At 47.9% G+C, this 24,363-nt stretch overlaps 1 protein-coding gene across 1 annotated transcript; it reads right to left on the bottom strand.

The window, feature by feature from the left end:
- Positions 1-4,972: 4,972 nt before the first annotated feature.
- btg1 (B-cell translocation gene 1, anti-proliferative) lies at positions 4,973-13,737 on the bottom strand. Its single transcript, XM_035649286.2, has 2 exons — positions 13,282-13,737; positions 4,973-9,532 (listed from the first exon to the last, which is right to left on the bottom strand). The coding sequence occupies exons 1-2, from the start codon at positions 13,424-13,426 to the stop codon at positions 9,129-9,131; spliced, it is 549 nt and encodes a 182-aa protein (XP_035505179.1). The 5' UTR covers positions 13,427-13,737; the 3' UTR covers positions 4,973-9,128.
- Positions 13,738-24,363: the final 10,626 nt, after the last annotated feature.

Below are 24,363 nucleotides of genomic sequence, written 5' to 3'. Positions count from 1 at the left end.
CACAGATCTCAATAACACTCGTTCTTCTTCTTCTGAATCTTTTTTTTTCTTCATCCTTCTTCTTATGCTGCACACTTCCCCGTGGTTTCACAATCTCCCAATTCATCTGGGTGTCTAATCTCTTATTCCACCTAATTCCAGATCTCATCCTTCCTGAATCCCCTTCGCTAAATCGCCTCCTTTATCTCCCAATTGCATCTCTCCATCCCCCAGCGACGATGCCCCCTCGCTTGCAAATGACATCTTCCCCGTCGACATCAACAGGAAACAGCTGAGGTGCCGCGTTCGCTTGTCTCTTTTCCTGTCAGTTTCTCAGAAAACTAGACCAAACCACCGGAAAAACAAAGCCAACATCTCCACCAACGTGTTTCCGCCGAAAGGGGTCGGACGCGGCGGGGCTGGCTGGTGGTGTTTACAAGCAGCGGGGGCTTTAACTGAGCACGTGCTGCGGGGCCTGAGACGTGAAAGAGCTCCTTGTCTTCTCTCCTGCTGCTGAACTGAGAAGTTCTTGTTCCGTCGGTTGAAACTGAAACTCTGCCGATTGGGAAACGGTTTGACAGTAAATGCGGGCTTGAAGGAAACAACAGTCTCGGACGAAGCAACAAAAGAACTTGAGTTTGTGGAACCTCGTGTGCTCTGGTGTTTGTGAAATGGCTGCGGCCCTAACGCCTCTCACTGGGGGATTTGCTCCTCCAGTCGGCAGAAGGCCGACGGCCGGTGATGCAAGTGACCTTCAATCCAAGAGTGCGTGTGTGTGTGTGCGCAACTGTTCATTGAAGTGTCTGCCCACAGTGTTTGTGTGGGAATTAACAGAGCTTGCGTTATGAGTGCGAGTCATTTTTCCGATGGAGGGGTCAAACTGAACAAATCGGACTGTGCCTGTGTGTTTGTACACGCGCGTGTAAGAAGGCATGTACACATGCTCGCACCTCGGTGTGTGTGTGTGTGTGTGAGTGTGTGTGTGAGTGTGTGTGAGTGTGTGTGTGTGTGTGTGTGTGGCCAGAGCTCATGCAGAGGGCCTCTTGCTGAGTTCAAGGCTATATTTAGGCGGCTGGTTTCTCTCACGTTCTCTCCCCCCGAGTGGTTGAGAGCGTTGCCTACTGATCGGGAGAGGCCGGCCACAGGAATATGTTGCCTCCATGTCTCACCGCCGGCGCTCAGATAACCAAATGCGGAGGGAATACAAGCAGACGAAGGCATCGGCGGTGGCCGGCCCGTTAGGTTGTCATTAGGGACGCAGAGCTTGTCGGCTGCGCAGACACGTAGAGGGATACGGGGAGAAAAAAACAAGAAGGGGTGGGAGCTGCTGGCTTTCCAACTATGGATCTCCCCATTCAAAGTTTTTCTGAACGGTCCCCTCACTGAGAAACGCGAAAAAAGCGGTCTCGTGCAGTGACGAACCCACTGTTTTACAGCTTGCAGCATTAATGCTCTGGTACGTTGACTTTGCTTCCAGCCACAGCAAAACAGCTGTTTTTCAGAAGAAGAAGGAAAAGGAAAGAAAAAAAGGGACTTTGATAAACTCGCCGTGCACTTCCTGCCAACAAGCCGGTGAACTTAGTGGAGCGTTGAGCAGCCGAAGCGTCAGGAGTAGGTGGAAACCATGACAGAGCGAGACTGGAGGCTGGAGGCAGACTGCGTCTGCTGAATCTGCAGAAAGAGTCCGGCGGCCACAACGACTTAATAAGGTGATAATGTGTCGCGTTCGTGTTTGCAGCTTGTTCTAAGGCCCACAACCCCAAAAACGAACACAAAACTCCATCCTCTCTCGCTTCGATTTCTGGTTTCCCTCTCTCACGTAAGCCCCGACGACACAAGAGCGACGCGCACTCAGTCGCATGGTTCCCACTGAGACCCACCTCACCGTCCCCCAATAAGGCCTGATTCCAGAACCCCGAATGAATTCCTCTGCTGTGTGAGTGTGAGCTGACTGGTGACAGGGCCAGTCCGGAGGAGGAGGGATAAAGATAGACAGAGGGCGAGGCGGCGGTGGAGCGAGGAGGAGGCTGTGTCCTCTCTTCCCCCCCCCCCCCCCCCCCCCCAGAAAAAGACCCCGGGAGGGAGAGCGTGAGTAATCAGACTAATGAAAGGAGAGAAGGCGCGAAGGAGTCGCCGCAGATAGAGGCCAGATCAAATCACACGCTCCCCCTCTGCAGCTTTCTCTCAGTTGCCACAAAGAGACAAGACTGTCCTTCGCGGACAAGACCTGGTCGTGATCGGCCTGTAGGGAGAATTCTCACCAAGCAGGCGCCGCCGCCGCCGCGAGACACTCGCCACGTTCCATACCTGCCTGCTTGCACACATCCATACTTGCAATTTCGATGAAAGCAGCATCTTTTCATTCCGGAGATCGCCCGACAAGCCCTTAGTTGCAACAACTTCAAACTTCATCTTTGTTTGGGGCATGTTTGTTTGTCTGTGTAGTCATGGCTGGCTCCTGCATGGTCACCATGACTACCCAGACCATTAATCACTTTCCTGGTAAAGGTCTTGGTGACGCAGCAGCGACTACTCACGGGGCCAACTACTGGGGCTGGCGAGCTGACATGCACACACACACACACACACACACACGAGTAGTTGAAGGGGGAAGCGTCCTGACTTGTCAGATTATGATATATATATATGTGCCAGTTGATGAGCTTGTGAGCAGCTGGACAATAAGTCATGAGCACCGTTCATACTCCTCCGTGGCTGGCAACACTCTCCACCCCTGCATCTGACTTTGTACACTAAATGCACACAAAGCTCACAGTGTGACGCACGTTGGCAAAAAAAGAAAGAAAAGAAAGGCCTGTGTGACTTATGCAGCTGCGGCGTAGCTTTTGTCCTTTAAACAGAAGAGCGTCAACAAACACACACACACACACACACACACACACACACACACACACACACACACACACACACAGCAGGGGAGCTACCCTGTCATCTTACTGGCAATAAAGTGGGTCCCAGATGTCTGCCCCCCCCCCCCGTCACTCACCGTGCCTTTGTTCTCCGACAGCAGCATATTGCTTGTACACGAGATTCGACTGTTGGCACAGACTCTGAAGAGAGAGCACAGACTGACATGTCGGTGCTTTGTCGAAATATATAAAGATGCATTTCAAAAGAAAGAGTCAAATTACGTTTAAACCGTTCAGCTGAAAATTCAGCAAACTCCGAGGTCGGCACCTCCACGTGGACCTTGCTGACCGTGTCACCGTAGCGTCAGGCTCAAACATCTCTCCCTATCTCTTCGTGGTAATCGGCCTCTCCCTCTGGAACCTTCGACGGAATCGAACCATCCTTTACGGGGGGCGACCTCTGTTGCTATGTGAGCGGGGCAGGGCAGGGCGGAAAATATTACGGCGCTTGTTTCATCCGTGCCAAACTGAAACTCCAGTGCAATTCCTAAGAAGACGACTTGACGAGGTGCTGACGTGCGTCGCAATAAAATCTGAACAGCGGTCGATTTGGTCTGGCGACTTTAACTATTCGTGATTGTATCACGCATTTCTTAATTTACATTCAATTAAAAAGCAGATTTCTATCATTCGGTCCGCCTCGGGAAGAGATTTGAAGATGTCCCACTGAAAGGGTTAATGGCCAGATTTGTGTAAAACGCGAGACGTTTTAAGCTCAGCCTCTGCAGTCCACTCCTTCTTTTAAAGAGATGAAAAACGTGTCAAAACATCTTGCTCAACGCGAGTCATTGCCAAACCCTGCCCGAGGAGGATTGCACAATCTGGTTAAATCTGGATCGCTCTGTGCGCTGTGTGTTGCTGTTGGCTGTTGTTTTGTGTTTTCCCCACTTCCCCCTCAACATGATAGTCACCGGGCCGTTTAGTCAGACGCGGCCCGGGAATCATCGAACAGGGGCGTTTCGCAGGTCGCAGCGCGGAAGAAGTCGCAATGGAGGAAAAAAAAAAACGAAAAAGGCTGCTGGTGGCGCTTTGAGGAGACGGGCCCCCACGTTGCATGCCATGCGGACAGGCTCCAGTGATATAAAAACTACAAAACCTACACACCCCGGCCGGCCGGGGCCTCGCGCTCGCCAGTGTTTGCAGAGGTAAAGCCCAACGCCAGCCCGGTCACCTTCCCTCTCGGTGCCCTCGGCTCCGGCTAAACCAGCTCCTCTCACTCCCTCCTTTGTCTGCGTGTCAAAAAATGAGCCAAATGTTTTTTCTTTTTGCCTCCTGCTGCAAAGCAACCTGGGAGATTCGGGGAGGTTTTAGCAGAGTCGGCTGGTTCATTGTGCGTTTCGGTGTCCTGGCCCGAGTTCTCCACCCCCCCCCCTCAAGCTCCTGATAGAATCCTTGCTAATGGAGCCATCTGTCACGTCCCATCATTTAATATGTGGCGGCGCAGGCGGTTCCAATCGGATGGAAACTGGAACACAGAGTTTTATTCCAAGTGTCCGAAAGCGTCGTGCGCGTGAGCATTTGGACCGGCTGATTAGTACGGGCAGCGGGGCTTGTGAGGGAGATCAGCAGAAAAGCCCCGTGTTCCACAGTTGCTCTCAGAAATGCATCAACATTTGCCGAGACATCCAGGACTTCAAGTGAAGCAGATTTCCTCCGTTTGCATGTTTGGGCTTTGCAAGTTTAAATACAATTTGCCCGCTATTCATTTCCAATCAATCAGCTGCGAGGCGGGATAATGTGCTGGGAGTAGGCGTGACCTAAAAATCACTTTCTTTTACGGTCCAAAGAGAGGAACAAATGTTAGAGAGGCAGGAGAGTTTGCAGACTTGATCTCCTCTCCAGTTCTCTTGGCACAGACGGTCGACTTAGTTCTCAAAGACTGGGACTTACATCTGGTCCACAACGTCAGCGTTACGGTTTGTGTATTTCTTAATGTACAACACACAGTCCAAGATCCTCCCTCGAGTACATAACGTGTTTCCTTGGTTCTTTTATGCAGAGGTGTAAAGCTGTAACCTACTAACACTGAGCACTGAGTGAATAATGACACCGCTCAAACGGAATATGATGCCAAGATAGGAAATCTTTTATTACAGAGAAAAAAAAAACTTTTTCTTCCAAAATATAGAAATCTGTACAACTTCCGCACAATCAATTTACATGAACTGTACAAATTTACAGCAGTTCATCACAACATACCCAAGGAAAAAGAAACTGAACACGAGAAAGATGTACTGACATGAGATCACAAGATAGACAGCTTTTTCTTCTTGGGTAAGCTCAGATTTTTTTGTCTATTTTTTTCTGGTTTTGTACGTAAATAGAAAAAAAGGGAAAAAACTGGAAAGGAAAAAAAAATAACAAAAGAAGCGGAAAAAAACCCCAAAGGATACGTCTACACTTACAGATCATGGAAACTAATATTTTTTTACCAAAACAACTTTGGTCCTTGCCAACACTCCCATCACAAATGGCTTCACTTACGAAAAAGCAATATCCATGTTAAAAGATGACATACAAAAAAAGGAATACACCTAAAAACACCTCAGGATAGCAATTATTGGCACTTCCCATGTGTAATGTTATGTACTCTACCATTTTGTTGTACAGTTACAATACATTCTACAATATGCAAAACACCTTAAATGTGAAAGTGGCAATAATTCAACTAATCGATGACGATATTGACGACAACAACAACAACAAAAATGCTGTTCCCTTCCTGTTTCATGTCTTAACATGCACAACTTTTCCATAAGGGTATTTATTGAATGTCCGAGGCCTGAGTTTGGCAATACATTCCAGGAGAGACTTCTCGCGTCTCGAAAAGAAAAGTCACAACTTCAACTTGACATATTTAGTGCATTTTATGTGCTATTTTACCTCTGACTACTCAAAAAGCACTCTCACGACAATTCTGTAACCTATGTGCGCACAAGCTGAATGGATGCCATTTAAATATTCAATATTACCGAGCACTTGAACCATTTCGGATGATGGCAGTACAGTTGAGAAGGCGTCGCAGGGGATTTTGGATTTAACTTTTTGAAATTTTGTAGCTCTAAAAACAAAGTCGGTTAAAAGTGGGTTAGATCACCAGACTAAAAATTAAAAAAAATCCTCTTAAAAAAAGAGGATGAAGAGGAGAAATTGGGGACGGCAGAGAGGGAAGATGACAAAAATCTACCAGTGTGACCATAAAATACATCAAGAGAGAAGTGAGACGAGACGATCATCCCGCGTTCCGAAATATAGACCAATCTCAAAAACATCTTGTCACATGCCATAAAATATGGGATAAAGGAGCAGTGTGATTTTAAAAGGGGTGTTCACCGTGGAAACCAAAGCGCTGGGCTCTCTTCCCAGCCAGCTCCTCTCCGCCTGGCCAACATGGAACCACTGCTTTTCACAGATTGCTGAAGGGAGTATCAGCAGAGAGCAGGGGAGTGGGGGAGGGGGCGTTAGGGGGGTTGCAGTGCGTCAAAGGCTATAGCTCTATTACCCATGATCCTCTCAGGCTTAGTTGGAGCTTAGACACCCATAGGTCTGATGATGAGTGGCGAACCAGCGTGCCGTGACAGATTTGGCCAGCGGCGGAGAGTCGAGAAACACCGGTAGCGGACACCCCCGCATCTGTTCGGGCCTCGCCGTTTGCCACTCCACCCCAGAACCAGGAGCGAAGTTGAGGGACGTGAGACGGCCATCACATCCTTACATATGCATGTAAACAGTTGCTACTCAAACTCCGTAATCAAGTGCAGCGGAATCCACTGAGATGAAAACAGGAAAACAACGGCCTAGTAACCCCCAATTCTTCATCTTCGATTCCACGCTTCCTCGTCTCCCACTAGCCCCACCCCCCTAGTGCAGCGTGAGCACGCCAAGCGCGTGTGCTGGTTTTTTTTATCCATCACTGTTGTGGGAGGGTCGAGGGCTTCTGGTCAGGGTGGGGGGGATGCTGGATGTTGAACAGGTCCAGAAGTGGTGGGGGGGGGGGCTGGAGGGATTTTAGCTGCCCTGGACAAAAGGAGTCCGGCCCTGGCCCCCCCCCCCTCCTCCTCTCACGCCAGCTCCCCGTACCCCCCGCCGTCCTTACCCAGCTCCCCACAGTAACGGATGATGATATGTGTCACATTAAGTCTACCTTCATCCACAGGGGGTCAGCTAGCAGCTAGCATTCTGGCTTGCTTTCGTCTGAACGGGAGGTCTGAGCTGAGGGGTGATATGTAGCACTTGAGGCACTCTAACCCCGACACAAGGAGGGGAGGTGGTAGTGGGGGGGGGGGGGGGGGCAGATTTAACGCTGCCAGACTGGAAAGAGGACACCTCCAGTGAGGGTCTGGGCAGCGCAATGCACCAGGCTGGCTCACATGCGCCTGATATCAGTTTAAAATGACAAATGGCTCATATTTCATGTAAAATTAGGTCTCCATAAGGCAGTGCACCTTGAAACGCACACGAAAGGAAGTCTCTCCTTTTTTTCAAAGACCTTGGAAAGACCTAATGGAAATAGAAGGCTGACGAGGCCCGGTGTTGTTTTTAATTCACGGTAAAAATCAATCTCTGTACATGTCGGCGCTCCAGACCTCCCTTTGGCCAAAACCTCACACAGTCATCACTTAGTCCAGACCTTTCAGACCCATCTGAACAAATCTGTGTGTGTTTGACGGTGCGGTGGTGGGTGGGGGGGGGGCAGCTCGGCTCTGCCTCCTGCCAGAGCAAACAGTGCCATGTGAACGGATGAGAATGTGTCTACACATACCACCAAAAATACCCTCAGCTCCAAAAATCAACAGCTCTGAAATGTTCACAAATACAGTGTTAAAAAGAAAAACGGGTGTTTTAAATCCAGAGTTGCACACTCCCCAGTTTAATAGACATCCGTCTATCCCGACGTGGGGGAGCTACAGTATGAGTAAACGGCAAGAAGAAAAATGGGGCAGGAGGGGGCTAATTAAAGCGGTGTGGAAACATGACATTCGAATGGATGGAATGCAGGCGATTTTTCTCCAAAAATTTACACATCCCACACAATCTCACGTCAAAGTGCATTCAATGTCAATTCTAACAGGGTCACTTGACCAAAAATTTTGGGTAAAATAGCAACCCCACCTCTTCCTTTGCTACACTTTTAGAATTTTGGTGATGCAGGAGACGACAACGTGGCGGTGGAGGTGGTGGGAAAAGGGGGGCAGAACCAACAACACAGGAACTTGATTGTGAATTTCAACAACATTCATTAGAATGAAGGGGAGGGGGGGAGGAGACGTCCCCTGCCCTCCCCCAGAAAGCTACACATACATGGGTGATGGGAGGGCGTCAGTGCAACAGGACACGCTGGTATCCATAGGTAACAGGTGTCACAACACATTCCACTTGCACGTACATACAGGCCGAGAGACGGTTGAGATGACGTTTATTTTTCGGAAACTTTGTCGTGGTGGTGGTGGGAGGTGAGACTGAAAAGCCTTTTCCCAGCTACAAGATAAAGAAAACTGATGCCCTGTGGTCCAAAAGGGGTTTTGTTATAGAAAATAGAGATGCTCTTATTCGGGCGTTTCTTTACCTTGAGCTAGGAAAGTGAAAGACAGAGTCTGAAACCTCAACTCCCTCCGAACCCAGGAAAATGAAAACACATGAAAAAAAAAAGGGCAAATTGAAAACCCTGTGGATTTTGAAATTCAGGGGGTTAAATTCCTAGTTAAAAACTGCTTACAATTTAGGTTTTGGTGTTTTTTGCGGTGGTGTGTTGAACGTGTATGTACCCATAGTAACCACAAGTAAGAAAAGTGCAAAGTCAATGACAGCCCCTTCAGAGATGGAGCTGATCACCATGTTGTTTACAGTCGAGGGGAGGGGGAGTTGCCACTCTCCGTGGGGGTTCCTGTTTGGATGGTTGATTTAGCTGCCCCAACAGTTCCATTTCCACAAAGCCTCTCCTGGAAAAAAACGGAGTGCCCAGCTGATCCAATGACACAACAGAACAGATGACAATGGGGGGGGAGACGGTAAAAAATATAAAACCAACAAGGTTTCCATCACCTGGACGATAGGCCACATCCTCTGCTTTTTTTTCCCTCTCTTTTTCTTTTTCTCTCCTTTCACTATTTCATTTCATATTCTTAGCTTTAAAAAGGCTCACCCTGATCTGGTCAAGTGATCTGACCAGGCATGGCGTGACCCTGAACAAAAAGGAGGCCGGGGTGACGATGTGCCTCTTTAGCTGGACACAGTCATCATATTGTAGGCTTTGGAGGGACTGGCTCTGCCCAGCACCATCAGTTCTTCCTTGCAGCTGATGTGACTGTCCACCATGGGGCTCACGGGCCCACAGTTTCCTGAGGGGGCGCTGGCGCCGGCGGTCATCGGCATTCCTACGGGGCCGGGCTGCGACTCGTACAGCACGCAGATGGAGCCGTCCTCGCCGATGCGGTAGGACACCTCGAAGGGGTCGACCCAGAGCGTGAGCTCACTGGGCAGCAGCGAGTAGAGTTGCGGGATGGTCAGGCCGATGCGCTGGCCCGCCTGCCCCACCAGTGGATCCATCTTGTGGTTGATGCGGATGCAGCGGTAACCTGAACCCTTGCATGGCCTGTCTGGGAACCAGTGGTGCTTATATTGCTCTGCGGGGGGAAACGACAACGTTTAGCTTTGGGGTCATAAGCATCAGACCAACATGTAACTGTGGACTTGATCATGAAATATGCACTGGTGAAGGCCCAGAGCAGAGGAGCCAAACAAAGGCCGACTGCTAAACACTGCGTGTGTGAGCTGTGGCTGTGCAGGAGAGATCGGATGCGACCAAAGGTCGAAAAACACAAAGTAGACAGACTGTACTTTGTGTTAGATAACCCCCACGTGATTCAATAAACATATTATGGCAGTAAAAGGGATTTACCTGGAATGAGAACATTTTAAAACAAGTCAAAACCCAGTTTACTTGAAAGTGAACTGTGTGGTAGATCCTGATTAATTATATTGTAAAATCATTTTAAGGTTCAGATACGTTTGATGTGTTGTTGTTGCCAGGAGGTAGTTTCGATGGTAAAGTAGAAGACGACGGGCTCTGACATGTCAAAGTAATCAAATACAAAGGCAGTAACCTGCTACAGATCTGTAGATATAAAGAAATCCCCTTTGACCGAATGCTTATGATCCATTCAATTCAGTGGGTAAATATACTCTTCAGATTGAGCCCGTATCCTATCAGAATCAACCGAGTGTACTTGTTTACACGTCGGAGAACAGGGCGTAGTTGTGTGCAGTAGCAAAGGAAAAGAAAGAAAAACACCAGCACCTGTGAACTGGCCTGATAAGCAGCCATAAAACAGGCGGCCGGCGGCTCCGCGGGGCCTACGTGACAACATGAGGGCCAGTTGGATTTCACAATCCCACTCATGGCCCGTCGTCAGTGTCGCAAAAGTCCCCCATGACTGCCAGAACAAAAACACTGCGAGTGTCGACAGTCCGGCCATCTGAGACACACGGCTCCGCCTCTTAAAGGGAGACAGACATACCCCCCCCCCCCCCTCGTCGTCTGTGTGGAAGTTTTTGGAGTGAGTCACAGTGACGCCACTCACAGTAAGCTTCAGGCCTTTCAGCGGTTAAGACGACGAGAGCGTTGATCGTCTGATTTGGGGTTCACGTGGAAGTGAAATGTGGCCCATTCCTTGTAAATTCTTCTTAGGCACGCGAAAAGAAAAAAAACACTTTCAATTACTCTTCTAAGATGGCTGGATAGTTTTACATTTTTGTGGTTCAAGCCTTTTCATCCACTGACCTCCCCGTTTTAAAAAAAGAACGCTGTTTACCCTAACAATGCTCATCCCTGTTGAATTCCCATTGATGGCAACATGCATTGTGCCTGATGAAAAACAGGGGTGAGTGAAGTAGGCCAGAAAGCCTGGGCCCGGAGGCCACCTGTATGCATCTGCGGGATAATACCCACCCCCCTCCCACACACACACACACACACCCTCCTCTTGTGTCTTATCACTGAAGGGCTGTGTACCGTCAAGCTAATGGAGGGGCTGGTCGCAAGGACGCAGGAGGATCTTTCAGCCCCAGAACGAGCCACAAAGACGGCAAACCTGCAAGCTGGGAAAGGATCAGCTCAGCGGGGCCTATTCTTAAAAACGAGGGCACATGGGAGGAGGAGGAGGAGGAGGAAGAGGGAGGGGGCGGATGTGGGGAAACGGAAAAGTAGACAAAGTGAGCGCTTAACCCAAAGGGTTTAAGGAACGAGGGCTGTTGGTTTTGTGTTGTGGCCGACGGCCCGGCTGCCGAGGTCACTGGACGTTGTTATTTTCCGTTCGAGGCCAGAGGCCTCAAATCACGGCGAGCGTTAACTTCAATTACGCAACTATCTTGTCGTCGGGACTAATTTCCTTACTTTCCCTTCGCTCAGCACAAACGCGAGGAGCGGGGCAACCGGCCTTTCAGCGAGCACAGACACAATGGTGGGTGATTGAGGCCTTGTCAAGTACAAAGGGGGCTCCGGTCGGCCTAGTCCAGTAGCGACGAGCCTCGCGAGGCACTACCGCACACTCACTTCTGTTTTCACTCATATGCCTCGTGCTCAAAAGAGATTTACAGAAAACAGAGACACCGTGTTACATTTAATTACATTCTCATCTGTGTTCTTTTGTATTTGTCCAAGTTGCCTTGGATAACGAAAGATGGCAGAATAAACCTCATAAGTTGTGGTACGTAATATATCATTGCTTATTGTTTATCTCTCCTAACTTTGGAGCGGCTGGGCTCTGTCTCAGTGGATTTCCCCTCCATTTCCTCCCTGACCATGCAGCGCTGCCTCCGCCTTTAATGTCCTCCTATAGGCGCCCACCAAAACATCCCCTCCCCCACACGCACAGGCCTCCCAGCCGACTCCACTCATCCCCCCTAACTTTTGTCTGTTTACAAATACCACAGTCGCACCGAGCCCCCGGACATATTCTTCGCTAAATTTAACTAGTGATTTAAAAAAAAAAAAAGAAGAAAATGAGCACAACCCTGAATTGTATGATGCAGGAAATTAAGGTATCCTGTAACAATGAACTACAGTTTGTTTTTTTCCCCATTTGTACGGAATGGTGCGTTCAGGGCTCTTTGTGTCACTATTATTCTTTTGACCTCTTGTAAAGGAAAAACATGTTAATTTCTTGATAGAGAAATATTCGTATTCATGCCCCAACACCCATCCATGCAGATCTTTTAGTTTGCACCGACCACCTTATTTATTTACTTAATTTCATACACCTATACTATTAGATAGTACCCTATGAAAAAAACATTGCCTGCAATCTAATTTGTGTTTAATTTCTTTGTTCTGTTTGAACGAGCCAGGCCCTTATGTAAGATATGTAGGTCATCTGCTGCAGATGGAGCAGGCAGATGTATGGCAGCTTCAGAGCCCTGAGACTGGAATGTGTTTACAGCAGGAAATGAAGACACAATCCCCTCTTCTCTCTCTGGAGCTGCAGCAGCGATCTGTGAACACCCCCCCCCCCCCCCCCTCACAATAACACTGTGATATTCAAACTGAAGCGGCGGGTAAAATAAAAAAAAATTAATTTCCTGGGGAAATAATTTGATAAAATATGATTCGATTCCCTTCGTTGGTTCCATTGCCACCAGTTAGGTGTGATGTTTTAAATTAATGGATAGACATTATTTCACCTTTTAATTGAAACCCCCCCACAACAATTAAATCCTTAAAATAATGCCAACATGTGTGGAACCGGACCGTGAACGCATCACTGAAACGCGCGTCGAGTTACAAAAACATGTTTCTAAAAAAAATGTTTTTCTATTTTAAAATGGACAAGTTTTAATATGCCTTTGTGAATACATAAATAAATAAAATTCTGGCGTTACGTGACGTTTTCATTATGGAATCTTCTTTTTTTTTTTTTTTTTACGTCGAATGCGGAATTACGTAACCGCTGTTTTGCTCTTTTCTTTGAGAGCTTCATCGACCGACCGAGGCGCACTTCCTTGTTCGTCTCCTCTTTCTTCTTCTATCCTCCCCTGCTGCCCAACACTGTCACTTAACACCCTTCGACCAAAACGCAGATATTTGTTTTAGAAAAAACGCGTTATTATCAATTTAGTCGTCGAATGAGCGTCAGTGTGTTGATACTTTATCACCCCCCCCCCCTCTCCTCCTCCTCCTCCCCCTCCCCCCGTGCGCAAACAGTGGTGCGCATTGGTCGCGCTGATCGTGATCCTTGAGGGGGGAGAGAACAAAGAAACGCTTCTTCTGGATCCGTCTCAAACTAAATAAAAGGCACATTTGGGCATTTGTGGACCGAACAGACCCCCGGACTCGATCGCGCGGACCCATATGCGGTGTTTTCTGTGTGTTCCTTACCTGACAGAATGTCCTGTAAGCTTTGGTTGAACGTCTGGACCTGCCGGTCGTTTACGTGTCCTTTTACGCGCAGAAATCTCGACAGAAATCCCACGGCGGCGTTGATCTCTGGCTTCATCGTTCCCCGGGCACAAAGGGTATGCATTGAGAAAGGCGACGGCGGAGGTCCGTGGCGCGTTTTTGTCGTATTATGATGATGATGTTGTTGTTTTTCTTCTTCGTTCGTCCGCTTACGTCTTTCTCTCCACGTCCGTGTCTTGTGTCGTCGTGTCTCTTGGCATTTATTTCGTCGAGGTAGAGGAAGTTTTCTTCTCCCGTCAGCTGGGACGGTACAGTGTTTGCTAAACAGACGCCTGTTGTTGGTAAATACAGGGGGTTGGGGGGCGTAGGTCCCTCGGTGCCACGTCAGCCAACCCTCCCGCTTGACGTTCTTCCTCCAGAGTGAAGCTCCCGGACGGAGGGAGCGGGCTTTTATGGCGCCCGTCCTCCCTCCGCCCACCCGCGGTGACGACACAAGCTGCTACAGCAACAACGGCCCGCCAATCAGCGGCCGCGCCGCCGTCTGACGGGCCTCATATAGGCGGAGTGCGGCGTTCACGTCACCGCTCTGAAAATAAACAGAGGGCACACACAGCGTGAGGCCCGCGCCGCCTTCACTGGCTGTGGGAAATACGGCAAGCGTATGTCGTGGGAGGGGGGAAGGGGAACAAAAAAGAGACGACAACAAACGAACCCAGGAAAACCTGGATTCTGTTCATTAGACATAGAGCAGCAAAGCTGTGTTCCTTCAGTGGTAGTCGTTTTATTCTCCCCACAACCCATCCAAGGGGTAACAAATAAGCGAAGACTACCGCAGATAAAATGAGATAATCCTTTGTTAGTCCCACTGTGTGGAAATTTGCTGTGAAACAGTAGAAAAGGGGGCAGTAAAAATACAAACATCAATAAAAAAAAGTATGTATTCGTAATAAATAAGTAAGCAAGCTATATAAACACAAGGGAATATACTAACATGCATAGTGTGTGGATTCATACTGGGACAGATACAAGTGACAAATGTATGTTGTTGGTTTTTTTTATCCAGTTTTGCCACAGTGCCATGCCACATTTCAATTATTGTGTTTTACACGAGATTACCTCAATTTGGGCAGAAACATACTGTATGTAAACAACATTTTTTGTCCCACGGGTTATAAGATTGTTTTATGGGACTGAATGTTCAAAGACATGATTTAATTGGTGCTCATTTTAAAGTCAGGCCATGGTGCGTGTGTGTGTGTGTGTGTGTGACAGAAACAGGAAGTGCGTTCTTTCTTCTTGCTATCAGTGCGTGTGTGTGTGTGTGTGTGTGTGTGTGTGTGTGAGCTTGTTGAGCACGTCAGTACATGTTTACTCATATAGTGAAACGGGAAGAGTCTCAATCAACAGAGAAGGCACATCTTGTGTGACCTTGTTAAACACCGAGGAGGCAACGAGGTGCCAGGTTTCTTATATCAGAGGTCAGACGCTGCGTGCTCATTAAAATCAGTGGAAAAGTACAGGCTGCCGCCTGTGCTGCTGTTTGTTGCAGACACAGTCGTGATGACCCGCTGAGTGAGTGCTCCAATCATGATGCAATCAAACAGGCCCGGACGTCACGCTGACTGGCTCAATCACTGACCTGAAGGTGCACAAAATGTAGACTGGAGTGTACATGTGTCTTCCTCTTCATTAAACTGCACACGAGGCTGTGCAAGTGTGAGTTTTGACCTCTTCACATATAATGTGTGTACTTGTCCAGTAAACCCTGCAGGAATGGTTCAACACGTGCACAGTGTGGCATTGTGGGTAAGATTATTGCGAGATTGAACATTTTTTAATTTTAACTTCTTTGCTATTTCAAAAGTGCGTGTTTATTCCCAGCAAGTTGCAGGTTCAGTGAAGTCACATCATGATGTACTGGTATACAGTGCATTTATTTAATGTATGGAGAAGTATAGTAGACTTTAAAGTTTTATTAATTCTTAATGTTCCTTTATTTTGTTTTACAGAATCCAATGTTCATGTAGAAAAGGATAAAAAAATAATCTGTTAAACAGTGGTGACATTCGGAGTCAGTTAGATTGCATTCTTATAATCATAGTCACGAAAAGTTGACTCATTTCCTGTTCACGATAAAGGTCTTTTCACATGGAAGAGGGGAACACAAGTCCATACGTGTGTAAACCCCCACCTCTTCATCAGACACTCACACACACACACATTCACAGTTTCGCCCACAGTCACACACTTCCCTGCCACTTTATGAAACAGTGGCGAATTTCGGTGTGTCACAGGAGGCCAGGACATTACTGTTCTTCACACATGCAAATGAACACACAGCTGCACACGTTGCGGTCTGACACTGTGGAGAATTTCATTTTTCCACAAATCACATCTGCTTATGGCTTCATCCAGAGACCTTCACATGGGAGCTGTGATTTTTCACATAACGCCCACATTCCTGTCCCACTATAGCTGTGGGATGATTTTTCTTCTTGCCAGAGTACCACTGACCCAGTGCAGTGGAAATACCCAGGCTTGTAATGAGACCATATGTGAAGTGATAGTTACATCCCGCTTTATAAAGTCCTAAAAGTTGTTGGTCAATGAAATAAAAACATCCATACAAAATTCTCAGTCACTCATATATATCTTTTGCCGAAACAAGGCCCCAGTAATGGCACCATTTCTGACATTATCCTGACGCATGACTGCTCATTAGTAGCTTCGGATTGTTTATAGACGACATAACTGTTTCACCGAGGCACCCAGGAGCCAGTTGGTCCCTTAAAAAGCGATTACAAGACAAACAAATGAGCCAGTCGTGGGCTCATCAGGCCGGCCAATGAGTGAGCATGGGAAGAACGGTCCCGGCCAATGGAAGAGCACGAGGCTGGAGCTCTAATGTGTGTCGCCAGGTTGCACATGAAGACCGAGAGTGAAGCTGTGTATTTTGTCATACAAGGAATATTAGTAATTTTTGAGCCTGCAGATGAACAGAGATGTGGATTGGGACACAGAAGTGGTTTGAGCAGGAAAGTAAACACATGTTGACTAATTGATACTTGGATTTTGAGCGGTTGAGTACCGCTATGACTGGTCACAGCATTTGCTACCCGGTGTGCGGAGATCACAAACAGTAATAGCTGCTGAAGTGAGTCATCCTCTGTACCCCATTACTCGGGCAGGATTCTCCTCCTGGGATTCTCCTCCTGGGTGTGCGGCAGCAGCAGCAGTGGAGCAGGCAGGATATTTGCAAGCGAGCTCGACAGCACACATCTGTACCACACACACACACACACACACACTGTGGACAGGCAAATGCCTCATTACTGACAGAGGGTGCGGGGGTGTGTGGTTGGGTTTTGGCAGCTCTGCAGGGGAGATAAAAGTCAAATTGAATTGTAGAGAAAGAGAAAGAAGGTTTGTGCGACAACAGAGTTTAGCTGGGGTAATTTCACCTGGAAAACCCCTCGCCTGCCTTCTCCTTTTGATATATCGAAAGTACCAAAAACATTGTGGACGATCTGGAATACAGACCGCAGAAAAATGTCTTTGTCTACCGGTTGTTTTTAATGCGAGGGCCACCAGCACCGGGTAAAATATGGCCCCGGTCGTTGCCAGACAAGGGTGGGGTATCCTGTCGTTATGCTGGGCCCTCAGTTAGACTAATGAATGGAGGCTTTTATCTTGAAACCACACGTGAACTACAGTGGAGGAAAGAATGCCAGGTTCGGGAATGAGGAGAGAGACCTTGGCTGCGTGTGGGCGGCGTTTTTTCCAAACATGTTCCCTTTTTTTCAGGTGGTGAACGCACACGTTGTCTATGTACATCCTACAAAGAGATATACACACACGCCAGCGAAGACACCAACATCTGCGGGTCACACAAAAGCCAAACCAACACAAGCCTGTATTCATCCGGACACGAGACAAAACAACGCCTCCGCCGACGTTCCCAGCGCACACACACACACACACACACACACGAACATACGCTCATGCACGGCCGGCACGCAGATCTGAAAAACATTCTCTCAACGTTCACAGATAATTATCTGTCTCTTTGGGCAGGATCCGGCTTATCATCTGAGAGCAGAGTCAGAGTGGGTGAAATGTCCCTTTGTACAGTAACACAACTGTGAGCGATGTTGTGTTCACTCTAACCTGAAACCTTATTAAACCTTAACTATCATTTGAAGAGGTACAGTAAGTACTGCAAGTACAGTTATGAGGTGCTTGGACTTAATATTAACTATTCTCGTTATGTTATTTGGCTACATGATGCATGCGCTCCATTGTGGTTCAGGTGGACACATGTTATCTTTTTTTTCACAACATTTCTTTGTCTGTTATTTTGCATATATAAATTACATGCATAACAAGCCCTTAAAATAATAAAAAAAAAATGGACATTATTATGGCCTCACTGGAACAGATAAGACATGTTTATTTAGGGGGAGCAAAGAGCAGTTTCGTTGTCTGGCGATGTGCTTATCACTAAAAAAGGTCACCAAAGTCAGCATTAAAAAAAATAAAAGAAACGCTGTCACACAGAACAAAGTGTGGATCGCCCTCGGGAGATGAGTGCACGGGTGCGGCCCAGACAGAGTAATCACCTTTCAGAAAAACAAGTTGCAGAGTCCCTCCACGCCCTTCCCACTCCGATCCATGGTGACCAGGAAGAGACTCATCTGAGAAAACCACAAACTTTCCATGATGCTCTCCCTCGCTCGCTCTCTCTCGCTCTGCCGATGTTAATTTAAGCAGGAAGCTGCCCCGGCCTCCATTACCCCCGGACTGTTCCTCCGTGTGCGGTGGCTTGGCCTTGACTCCCCCACAAAAATGGAGCACGCTGAATGCCTCAGGCACCCTTTTTTCCCCCTCCTTCTTTCCCCCCCACTCCTTTACAACTGCTTTCCTGTAATATATGTTTTCCTTCTTCCGATTCGGCTTAACTCTGTGTATTTGTTTAATTCATTTGGAGGTAAGGGTAAGACCAGATGGAAGCTCTGCTCCACTATGAAACCTTATTTACGTAGACATCCCATTATTCTTAGTCACACTCGTAGCTCTCCGCAGCGTCTTGACTTATTCATGCTCTGTGCTTGACAAGACAAAATGCACATAAACCAGCTCTGGGTTGGAAAGATTAAACATGTCCATTGCTGCACATGTTGATGCACAAATTATTCAGTTCCTCTTTCCACTCGCACTCGAAGCTCTCCGTGCCAAGTGACTCAGTTCCTCAGAACTCTAAAGCTGGAAAGAAAAATTGGAGGAATCATACGTTTCATGTCTACACACAGTATGTTTGAGTTGAACAATATAAACCTCATATAGGTGTGTGTGTGTGTGTGTGTGTGTGTCTTAGTGTGTATTCCCCTGCGTGTATTTATAGCAGTGACATTTGAGATGGTGAGGGGCCTGCCAAGAGCAGTCAAGTCCTGTTTTGAATGTTCCCTTCAGCTCCTTCATCAAACTAGTCCTCAAACTTAAAATATTGGCCACAAAGTGTGTGTGTGTGTCAGTGCCGCGGTGTCAGGCTTTTCACACATGCCGTGATGAATATCCTATCAGCACTTACTGTGCTCTCAGGACCTCGCTGTGCCCAAGCCGCCTGGCCTCCGAACGGAAGAGGCCATGGTGTAAGATACACCTGCTTGGCTGCATATAACTTATTTGCCGATGACGGCCCATCGCCTTTTAAGGATGTTCAGCTTAAGCCATTGCATAATAGCAAAAAGTCTATGTCGGTTTTCCCTCATCCCGTGAAACCCTGACTTTTACTTGTGGGGCCGACGAGGGCGACGGCTTCTGATGGACATGCAAAACCATCGCTCACATCAGCTTCAACAGGCTCTGTGTGTCAGAGCTGATCATAAGCCTGCTGACATGAAAAATGGTTGGCCCACACCTGCTGCGCACCCACATGTTACCTTTGCAAGTAGACGCATGCTAGCTGCGTGTAGTCCGTGACTTCTGACAAACCATGTGAAACATATGTAACCCCATTTAAAGGTTGGATAATTTCTGCAAATGTTGTATTTATGCTACAAACACGTTAAACCATTTGTCCACAACTGCAACTGGTTGGTGTGCTTGCCGAATATTTGCATGTTGCAAAAGTGACTTTCTGACTTTCCCTGGTGGAATGGCCCTGCGGCCGAGTCATTGCACACACACATGCACACGCACACACACGTAGCACAGCGTCTGACTGACTGCAGCCCGTTTGCATAAATGTGTACGATTTCAATGAATATTACATGCACGTTCCTCTATCTGGGACAGTGTATCTGCACTCGCTGAATGTTTCTGTGTCGTGTGAGGAACGAGACCGCGGCGCCCAACGCGCTCCAGCTCGGCCTAGATTAATGCCATATTATATTTATGCCCTAAGTGGATATTTAATTCCGATCGGTCGAGGAGGCGCTGTTAATTTTAGTTTTGCTGAAATGGACACTTAGAGAAAGGAAAGTATTTGAATGCCATTTGGCAAGAGACGGCGAACTTTTTAGTATTACTCAAGTTCATTGTAACCATATTTTACCTTTGCGTATTTGATCTCGACTTAATGTGTTGTAAGGTCCCTTTAAAGTGTTGAACCTTTCCTTTAAAAAGGGATTTTTCCTTTGCTTATGTTCCAGAATAACCCCCTAATCATATGACCTCAGGAGAGTGTAGAAAAAAATAATACAGCTTAATTCAGTAACTCCATGTTAATTATTCACTGCCGTGTGCACTCTGTCTGTCTGTCGTCTGCCCCATGCCAGTATAACTCACAGTATAACGTCATAAAACAAATAAAAGGTGTGTGATCATCTAATCATTTAGGTAGATAAGAACACACACACACACACACACACACACACACACACAAATTGCCTCCCGCCATTGAACTCTGTCTCACCCTGAAGGGAACATAGTTACCCTGGATGCACCGGAGCTAAAAATGACAGAGTGACACAGAGAAAAAGAGAGAGAGAGAGAGAGAGAGAGAGAGAGAGAGAGAGAGAGAGTGCGTGCAAGTGTGCATGTGTAAGCAAAAGTCACTGACTGTGATAGTTAAACCCCCTAAAAGATGACTCACACGTTTAACCGCCCCAAACGGCTGTGGATCACATCCAGTCTGGGCCCATGTGCGAGCTGTCATTTCACTGCCAGCTGCCATTCATGACACAAGCTGTACTTTCACAGGACAAAGTGAAAATCAGCAGGTTAAATCCACAGTGCCTGCAGCTCTCGCCTCCGGATCTGCAGGTAATACAGTACATACGCGCGGCAGAACACATGCCGTGTCGGGGCTGGGATCACCTCGTTGGGACTCACAGGGTCTTGTTGGATTTTCCATGAAGTATCTGCACTGCTGCCGTCACGAATGTCAATTTTGTCCAGTATGATTGGAGGTATGTGAGCTGTGTTGGTCAAGCATCTGAGACACCTTTTTTTTTTTTGTTTCCTTTGAAAAATACTGAAAAATTGGTCGACCTCGCATAACCACCATTTATTCAGTTTTAATATTCTTGTACCTCACCTACAATGAGAGGATGCATATCATTAAAGCATAAGAGACGTGACCCTTGACCTCTTCTGGGCTGATAAGCCAGTGGCTGCTTGATACAGCATGTCAGAGAGCACTTTAAATAATGACGTGTGGCGGGGAAACAAAAAAAAACACTTATCGATTGTTGTATTACCCCCCCATGCATTTGCCAGTTAGCTGAGACAGGCAAGTGAAAGCACAGGCGTCAGCGTGGAGGCTTGATAAGAGCCAGATAAAAAAAAAAACTGATTTGGTATTGAGATTTTAACAGGACCTCTGTCGGTGCTGCTGCGCCAGCTACATGAGCACGTTGACGCGTTCATCATTCAGAGACGTCCGTGTCTGTGGTGGTTGGTCAGGAAAAGACCGGTACTGACTGATTCTGTCTGTTACTCTACCTGCTTTAAGCGTTAAATCCCGCCTGTCACACACACAGACAGATTACATCTGGTGATTTTAGTCCTCTTGGTCCAAATATTATTGAAACACATCATGGTACGACTACTGGAGTTAACTTTGTGCTTTGAATCCACATTAAATCAGTCTTCAACAAATGCCCAGTGTTTTAAGAAATGGGTGAGCGTGAGCAGGGAAAGCAGAAAGGACGGAGGGTTGGCCCGGCTCGATCTTTCATTGTCCACTTCATCCATCCAACTACAACTATGTATAAAACAAGCTGTACTACGACAGCGTATGAGGGGGGGGGGGGCTACAAGAGAAAACATACCCGACTCTGTAACATCTCAAATCACATCACCATGTGAAAGACATGAGGCTATTTGCGGTCGACTCAGCGTCAGGAGACGCGCCAGGACGTGTTGGAGAACGCCCAGGCCAGTGGTGAGTGTGTGGGACGACTTGGGGTCAAAGTGGGTGGCGAACGAGAACGAAGCCAATCTGCTCAAATTTCACGTTTCTTCCTTTGTGGTCTCCGACTCAAATAGAGGAGATGGACAAATGGGATATGTCCACTTGCATATTGCCCTGATCTTTAGCTTGTATGTGGATTTCAGTGTGTTTGTATGTGTGTGTGCGAAGGAGTGTGACTGAACTCCAGCTCAAGTTCAAGCTGTGTTATTGCTCGTTTACAGGATGCTGTGTCGGTGCGTTGTGTCGGGACATGTTGAACTGTGTCTGGGACGTGTGTGTGTGTGTGTGTGTGTGTGTGTGTGGGTGGATAGGAGTGTTTTTTCGGCAGAGGAGGCGTTAATGGCTCTTTAAGTTTTTGCTTCGACCTGTCTAATTTCTCGGGGCTTGTAAAGCAGCAAGCGTAGAACATCGCAGACACGAGACCGTGGCGACCGGATCCGAGCTCCGACACGTTCAAGGAAAACAGGCCACGGCGCCGTGGTCTCAAATTAAAGAATTCACTAGAAGGAGAAAACAGCAGGGGCCACATCTCCTCCGTCAACACCAGCGAGCTTCAAAAGTGTGTATATTTACAGCGTTTCGTAGGAGGAAACAAACAAGTGTTTTTAATGTTGTCAAAGGGAGAACATGTGGTCGCAGTTGCCATGGCGATGTGCACAGATCCTGCTCCCATCAAAACAACAACCAACAAATGTGTTAGCTCGCTTCAGTGATTACTGACTTGTCCAGCCCAAAGACATGACATCCTTAAAACAGAGCCGGGATACACTCATTCGTTCTTGAAGAGGAAGAAAAAAGACGTGGAAATGAACAAACAAAAGTCTAGCACACGATGCCACCGAGACACATCCCATCTCCTCGTTTTTTAATCCCTATAGATACGCACAAAGAAGGGTTCAGGTGTGTGTATGTGTGTGTGTGTCTGTGTGTGTGTGCGCGTGTGTGTGTGTGTGTGTGTGTGTGTGTGTGTGTGTGTGCGTGTGTGCGTGTGTGTCTGTGTGTGTGTGTGTGTGTGCGTGCGTGTGCGTGTGTGTGTGTGTGTGTGTGTGTGTGTGCGTTTGTGTGTGTGTGTGTGTGCGTGTGTGCGTGTGTGTGCGTGCGTGGGTTTGTGTGCGTGTGTGTGTGTGCGTGTGTGTGTGTGTGTGTGTGTGTGTGTGTGTGCGTTTGTGTGTGTGTGTGTGTGCGTGTGTGCGTGTGTGTGCGTGCGTGGGTTTGTGTGCGTGTGTGTGTGTGCGTGTGTGTGTGTGTGTGTGTGTGTGTGTGTGTGTGTTTGTGCACCAAAAGGAAAGAAAGACGACAATATCAAAGCCAATCATCCTGTATTCTGGCCATACGGCTACCGAGTCTCTCCGGACTGCAACAAAGACAACTAATCTCCAGTTGTCAGCTCAGCTCCGTATAGGAGCTATAGAATATGACAGGTACGGGCCGGCCCCCTCCACCAGCCGGCCCCCGAGGACAGCAGGAGTCGTGAGGGGACCACACAGAGGCCCGGGCTGCAGCTCAGACAGTCCCTTCCTCCCAGCGCTGTCTCTGCAGTAATTAATGGAGTGGCAGTGGTGAGCAGCACTCAGGAAATTGGCCCCGTGCAGCTCCTGTCTGTGCTGTCAGTGTTTTCACGTGGCCGGGGAGCAAGTGGTGGAGGCAGAGGGGACCACGGAAACATAGAGGCGAACGAGAGGACGAGGAATGAGGGAATGAACGCAAGGCGGGCGGCGGGCGGCCGGCGGCGGGCGGCGGGCGGCGGGCGGCGAATCCAGAGGCAATCTCGACTGAGGGACAAAGGCGCGGAGCGAAATGTCTGCCGGGATTAGGGGGGAAATGAACGCGCTGCGGAGGAAGTGTGAATGTCACAGCATCTCTCGCCCCTCTCCCTCCCGTTTTGTACATTAACAGGAGCGTTGGGGTGATGTCACGTCCCGGAGGAAGAGCCTCGGGGCGGATGTGCTACCAAGCCCCGGTCAATTTGTTCCTTGAGGACGAGGGTGACGCGAAGATTGCGTGATGGCGAGAAGGGAACGACTTCACTGGCGAATCAGTAGAGACAACACCAACAAGGAGTGTGATGTGGTCAAATAGGCTGCAGTGTGCGATTACACCAGCCCCTCATTACCTGCAGTGTTAGAGGGAACAAAGGCCCTTGAAGGAATAACTATTATAGGAACAACTGTAGTATGATTTATACACAAAGTCTCCAGCAGTTCCAAAACTATCGTAGCTGTTAAATCTCATGCAGGAGGAGTTGCACGCTGTAACTATTTCTCCCCGAACAACAGTATTTCCATTTTCCCCCGCCCAGTGCTGCGGGGATGACGTATTTTCATTTGGCGAGTCTAAATTCTGCGAGGAAGTGGGTCTTACGACGTAGCGGTGGATTTAAAGTAGCCTAGGGCTACATCCACATGATGTTTTCATTTAAAAAAATGTGTCACTGTTGCTCCGTTGACGTTTACTCCGGAGTTTCCGTGCAACTATAATGGAGAAGTCTGGAAACGCTGCTTCGTTTTTGTTTTTTTTTGCTAAGCTAAGCTTAACATTTCCCCGACCTAACTCTGCTCTGGATGCACAGGACTGAATTTGATATTGATTTTTCCCATGGGTCTGATCCTCCGCAAAAGTCATTCCGTTAACGCAGCACCTGCTTC

This window comes from Scophthalmus maximus, chromosome 12, assembly GCF_022379125.1.
Source record: "Scophthalmus maximus strain ysfricsl-2021 chromosome 12, ASM2237912v1, whole genome shotgun sequence".
NCBI classification, from domain to species: Eukaryota; Metazoa; Chordata; class Actinopteri; order Pleuronectiformes; family Scophthalmidae; genus Scophthalmus; species Scophthalmus maximus.
Note: the sequence above shows the minus strand (reverse complement) of the source record. Positions and strands in the feature narration are given on the sequence as shown.